Source organism: Stomoxys calcitrans, chromosome 5 (assembly GCF_963082655.1).
Source record: "Stomoxys calcitrans chromosome 5, idStoCalc2.1, whole genome shotgun sequence".
Lineage (NCBI taxonomy): Eukaryota > Metazoa > Arthropoda > Insecta > Diptera > Muscidae > Stomoxys > Stomoxys calcitrans.
Genome location: NC_081556.1, coordinates 94,507,110 through 94,513,837, shown reverse-complemented (window position 1 = coordinate 94,513,837; position 6,728 = coordinate 94,507,110). Strand labels below are relative to the sequence as shown.

The 6,728-nt window shown below is 40.8% G+C and overlaps 1 protein-coding gene across 1 annotated transcript in view; it reads right to left on the bottom strand.

The window, feature by feature from the left end:
• Positions 1-3,470: 3,470 nt before the first annotated feature.
• LOC106086677 (protein kintoun) overlaps positions 3,471-6,728 on the bottom strand; it is a 28,836-nt gene continuing 25,578 nt past the window's right edge. The window contains exon 4 of the mRNA XM_059369870.1: positions 3,471-4,645. Within this exon, the coding sequence (XP_059225853.1) occupies positions 4,403-4,645 (243 nt within the window). The 3' untranslated portion in view covers positions 3,471-4,402. The remainder of the gene's footprint in view (positions 4,646-6,728) is intronic.

Sequence of the window (6,728 nt, the reverse complement as noted above, 5' to 3'; positions counted from 1 at the left end):
GATTTTTCCTATAGTCGGCGTTGACAAATTTTTTCACAGCTTGTGACTCTGTAATTGCACTCTTTCTTCTGTCAGTTATCAGCTGTTACTTTTAGCTTGCTTCAGAAAAAAAGTATATTTGACTAAAGTTCATTCTAATGCATTTACTTTCTTTTAAAAAATCCGCAATTACTTTTTGGGCAACCCAATACAAACTTTGAGGGTTAGTCTCACTGGTTAAAGAGAGCTTCAATTAACAGCAAAAGTATTAGCAAGACCTGAAAATATCTTCTTGTTTTGTGTGTTGGCACCACTATAAATGTGTGGCTAGTACAACAACAAGGTCGCTATTGGAGTATTATGCCGTGAACAGTACTCAACATCAGTGTTGCCACTTGAGAAAATTATTTCCTACCAAAATTTAAGATAAATCCTACCAAACCAGACCAAAACCAGACCTTCAAGACAAAAATGTAGTATAGTGTGTATTTTTAGCCATCGCCGCATAGTTGGCAATTTTGACATTCCATTTTGAACACATCAAATTACATTACACACCTTTCCAACTCTACAAAGTACTACATCGTCGTTTTTATAGAGAATCTAGGCACACCCGTCCGTTTGTTTGTTGAAATCACTCTGCCGCCTTCAAAAATGGCCTATACCTTGATATAAGACCCTTTATACTGAACTCCCGATGAGAAATCTTAATTAAATCGATTGCCAGACTAACGTGTTTTGAGTCCCGAAAGGTGCCATTTTCGCCGTTACATGGAACATGAGTATGGACCAAATTTTGCCATATATTGGGTTGCCCAAAAAGTAATTGCGGATTTTTTAAAAGAAAGTAAATGCATTTTTAATAAAACTTTGAATGAACTTTAATCAAATATACTTTTTTTACACTTTTTTTCTAAAGCAAGCTGTAACAGCTGAAAACTGACGTAAGAAAGAATGCAATTACAGAGTCACAAGCTGTGAAAAAATTTGTCAACGCCGACTATATGAAAAATCCGCAATTACTTTTTGGGCAACCCAATAGTATGCAGTTGCCACATATTCCGGTATTCCGACTGAAGGAATTGAACGCACAAAACCCGCATTTCCTACACAGATTTACGAAATTTAGAAGAGATCCCTTAACACTCGTACCAGTTATAGTCAATATCAAAACTTACGTCCTTTTCCTGAAATTTGAAGCAGTGAGATCCCTTGTAAAAGTAACATCCATGATTTTATTCTGCACTCCTAACGAATACACCTAAACTACTTGAAGTGAATTAGTTTTGTGTTATTACCAGTGATTTTTTAAGCAATTAACTTTACGTATATATATGAGATCAGGCTACCAACCTACCAAGAGGATAAAAACTTATCAATTTTGGTAGGAACCTACCAAAAACGGCAACACTGCTCAAGACGTATACAACTGTGTTTCGCCCGGTTTCTGCCTATGGGTGCTTTTCCTCAGCGAGAGCTCTATGCCACCACATGTCAACCGATTCTGTGTACCGGATTGACCCGATAGAGCTCTTTATCGGCCAGGGGCTGTCATCTTTTTCCATCATGGGAGAAGCACATCCCGGATTGACCCGATAGAACTCTTTATCGGCCAGGGGCTGTCATCCTTTTCCATCATGAGAGAATCACATCCCGGATTGCCTTCTCGGCACGCTTCTGGTCCGTGCCGGTTTTGAATAGAACTCCGGACAGGTTCTGTTCGATTTGCCAGAACCCTAGGTGCATTTTCGATCTTGCTCTGGCGTTATATCACCTAGGGAGTATAGTCATACTGAATATTTTGCAAAGTGTCTCAGCGCAGCGGGATTAGATCTCCTGCACTGTCTATGGGTGCTTCTCCTCAGCGAGATCTCTATGCGACCACATGTCAACCGGTTCTGTGTACTGGATTGACCCGATAGAACTCTTCATCGGCCAGGGGCTGTCGCCTCAGGTCCGTGCCGGGATTGAAGAGAACCCCGGACAGGTTCTGTTCGATTTGCCAGAACCGTAGGTGCATTTTCGATCTTGCTCTGGCGTTATATCATCTAGGGAGTATAGTCGTCGGACTATATGACCCCTGCGACATCTCCTGTGCAGTAATATCGCCAACACACCCCTTCAGCCAGGAATTATACGTGGGGTTGCCAGTCGTTTGTGGAATTTAGAGATAAGAAGTTGAAACCGCGTAGAGTAAAACAGGGAGTTCCCCAAAGCGGGATTAGATCTCCCGCAGTGTTTATCCTCTACCTATCCTCCATTTCATCCCCTTCAGACCAATCCCATGGCTGCCAGCTGTACGTACCGGATTGACCCTTCTTCGTTCATCGGCACTGTACAACACACTGCTACAACAACAACCCCCTTCAGGCGGCATATCATTTGCGGCCTATTGTACGAATAAATGCTTCAATATTGTCTTCCAATACGTCAATTGAAGCGGACTTGTCTGTATAGACATGAGCTTTGACAAAGCCCCACAAAAAACTCTCGTAAAGATGTTAAATCGCACGATCTATGCGGCCAATTAATCGGTCCGAAGTAAAATAAAATGTTCACTCGCCTCTCAATAAGTCCTTTGTTACGCGTTCTGTGTGGCATGCGACACCGTCTTGTTGTCATGGAAGTCAAGCTCTTGCATTTTGGGCAAAAAAAGTTGGATATCATCCCACGACAGTGCTCACCATTCACAGCAACGTTACGATTCGCATCAGTTTCGAAGAATTACGGTCCAATGATGTCAACATCTAAAAAATCACGCTTTATTCTGCTAGTAGCTGACGATACGGCAAGACGCCATGCTTTATGCGGTTCGACGGACTAGGTGCCACGGGAGGGTTCTCCGTCTTTCCCAGGGCCTTCTGTATACATAAATTGGTTATGGACACTGAGTCAGATGTCTATGTTGAGTTGTTTTTGATAAGGAAGTCATATAGGCATCTGGATGGGTGAAGCGAATAGCGGATTCAGGAGGGGCTACCGGATCATACTCTCAAGATATACGTGTCAGGCGGCACTGCAGGCATTGTCTTCGGACCATATGGGTCGACACTGGTTAGCAGATGTAAAGAATTTTTTACACGCAACTATAGTTGACTTACAACCCATAAGACGTGCCATTTACATTAATTGTAGAATTTGCTCTAGTTTTCTGAGTTAGATTCGTCGTGAAGTCTTCCCCGAAACCACTCTTGATACTAAAACTTACTTGGAGATTATATCATTCTGAAAAAATAAAACTAAGACATCACACTTTGTTTTTTTTTTTCAAAAAATTTATTATACAATTAAGGAAAAAAATAGTACGTACATAAATCACCTTTAAAAAATATTGATGTCTAATATGCAATTGATACACTACTAGTATTAAACAATTCATCGTGTGTATAAGGAGTAACTTCAATATATCTGCATAACATTAGAAATATTAAAAGGATTTTCCATAAAAACACATTCAATATAAATAATTTGATATGAACAACTAAATATAATAAAGTTAAACCGAATATACTCGTGGTATGCTGTAAATACATGCAATCCCTTCGGAAGAAGGCTGCTCTTCTGGAATCCAAAAACAAAATTGGATTTTTAAGAGGATACCCGAGAGAGACATATAGACACAGCCCCAGAGGTATGCATGCACATTTCTTTTGTTTGAGTTTTTTAATTTTCCTCAGATGTAACAGGGGTTTACAATCAAAATTTAACAATAATTTAAATATATCAACAAAAGTTTATCTTTCTAAATATTTTAATAATTTTTCAAATTTCAAAGTCTTGGTTTCAAGTTGGTTTTCATAAAAAAATATTTGCAATACATAATTCATGAAAAAAATCAAAAGGCCAAAATCTGTAACGTTACGTTAAGTGGATAATTCGTTTTTCTAATTTTTATTGTGTGAGCCGCATGCACATGCATTATCATCATCATCATCGTGGTGATGTTGTTGTTGTTATAGTTGGTGTGTTGAAAAATTCAGTTATTGTGATTGTGTTGTTGTATTCAAATACATATGTATGTATCTCGTTTGTTATAAGGCAATTAAAGAGTACGAGTAGTTCTAATAAATATTCAGAAATGTGTTTTTTTTTGTAATTGTATCCTGATTAATTGGTTGCTCTTGTTTTCTATAACTCTAGCCTAGTTTCAATAACAGTGTGTACTATATATAATTATTATAGATATTCCCTCTATGGGCTAAAACAATGTATGTGTGTATGTATGTTTTTTTAGATGTGTTCTGTGTGTGGGCGTAGTAAATATGTATGTATGTACGTATGTGTTATATGATTATGCTGATTTATAAAAAACACGATGTCACAATACAAATTTGTGTCGTTTTATGTGGGTGTTGTGTTGTTGTTAGTGGTGGTATTGTGCATATCGTATGGAATCTATTCCTAATTAAACTACGGAGGCAGTCTACATATCCATTTCGAACATCATTGAATTCTTGTGATTATCCACATCCGATGACGATTCAGATTCAAGTCTTGCTCGATTATTCTTGTTATTCGATTTTTTATCGTTTGCCTTTATTTTGTTGTTGTTGTTGTTGTTATTGTTATTTGAGTTTCCGTTATTATTTTGCTTGTTCTTGGCTTTAAAGTATTGAGAACTGTCAGATGCTGAAGTTTCAAGCGGAGTCATAGGCTGCAAAGAAAAAAGTATAAAATATTGAATAGGTTTTTATTTGAAAAAAAATATATGTTAATATTATAGCAAGAGAATACACATAAATTAAAAACTAAAATAATCATCATCGCTGTTAAATGGTAAGAATTGTGAATGGTGCTCATATCGAAAATCGGAAAACACAGTGTGTTAACAACGAAAGACCTTTGTAGTTGTTGTGGCTTTGTGTTGTACCCTGATGCTATGGAAAGAGACGGCACTGACGTGGCCCTCGTTCAGGAACCGTGATTACGATGTAACAAGGGTCGTGGACTCAGATCACATTATCTAAATCTTATCTCTCCCTCCGGCAGAAGGTAAGATTAGAAGCTGTATCGTAGCCAGTAGAGATTTGTTCCTAACTCTGATTTCTCGTTTCAGCGATGAGGACTTAACAGTAGTTGCCGCGCAAATAACTTTACACATCACAAAAGGGGTGAGTCACTTTTTGATAACATTTTATTCACGGGCTTGGTAATAATGGGTGTAATGGGCCTTCTTTCTGCAACCGGATCGGGGAATAGTTTATAGATATAACGCTTGTTACAAACAGTGACCCGGTAAAAGAGGAGGGACTTGGTTGTTGTTATTGTAGCCACCTATTTTATGTGGAGGTGGCGATCCTCCTGTAGGCGAATAAGCTCGTTCCGATCCAAAGGACCGATTGCCGCGGGAACAGGATGACCATTGGTTATTTAAAGGCGCCAATAACTCGCCTTGTCATATGGATCATCATAGCCACTCAGTATTTATGCAAGAGCCGGTGCTGCCCGGCCTCTCACTGAGACTTTCCGGTCGATACCGCTGATTGTCCGCTCTTGACAAATGGTACGTGAGGTCGAGACGTCCCTCCGGTAGAAGGAGTACACTTTGGCGGCCTTTTGGGATATTGAGGAAATCCTGTTGGATCTCGGCGGAGATGGCACGAGGATAATTGCTTATGAGGACGACGTCGTGTTACTGGTCCGAGACATGTTTCCGTCGACGTTCAGCGAGGTCATGGAAGGGTCACTGAGGAGGTTGTTGCGATGGGCTACCAGAAATGGGTTGAGGGCTAACCCAAGAAACACGAAGCTGGCGCTCTTCACTTGTAGAGTTCAAACTTCCGTCGTTGGATGGAATCACCCTGGAGCTGTCGAAGGAGGTAAAGTATTTTTGCATAGTCCTCGATTCGAAGCTATCCTGGAAGAAGAATACGGAGGAAAGGAGCCTTAAGGCACTGTGCACTTTTTACTTCGCTAGGCGCTGGTATGGTAGAGGGCCGTACATAAGAGGACTCGTCACAGTGAGCACTGAGATCCGCACCGCAGGGAGGTCTAAAGGCGATGCTGAATCTGCAGTTCATTAGGGCCTATATTCGGAATTGCGCCGCCAAGGTCGCGCTTAGGCTGTAAGGGCTCTGCATGTTGAAGGAGGACAGGTGCGGTCACAGATCCATACTAGATGCTATTGATGTGGAGGGTAGACTGAGCAAGATCACCGGTACCGATTGGGATTAGGACATTCAGGATTCGTTTTCCAGGCAGGGATGAATTGAAGGCGAATGCTATGTTTAAGGGGGGAACTAGTTCTTTACTGATGACTCCCAGATGCAGTCAGGGACTGGATTGGAGGTCTACTCCGACGTACTCAACGTCTTTCAGTCAGAGGTCTGTGCCATTACGGTAGCCGCAAGAGAACATCTGGTAAGGAATCTACCGTCCTCAAAACTCAGAATATATGTGGACAGTATGGCGGCGCTCAAGGCCTTGGGTTCTAAGATAGTGAGGTCGACGTGCGTGGCAGATTGTTAGAAGTCCCTGGATAGGCTACAGGTCCACGATGAGACACTGATATGGGTTACCGAACATAAAGGAATTCCGGGGACTATGGAGCACTTGCTCTGCATTAATGCCTGTAATATAATTGCTTATATTACATAAGCTATGGCTCTGATGTCAGATTTGTGTGTGGTGTTGCTCCTGTTGGAGAGCAAGCTCGTTCCGGTCCAAAGGACCATCGCCGTGGGAACCGAGAGGCTATTGATTATTTAAAGGCGCCAATAACTCGCCTTGTCATATCGAGCATCATAGGC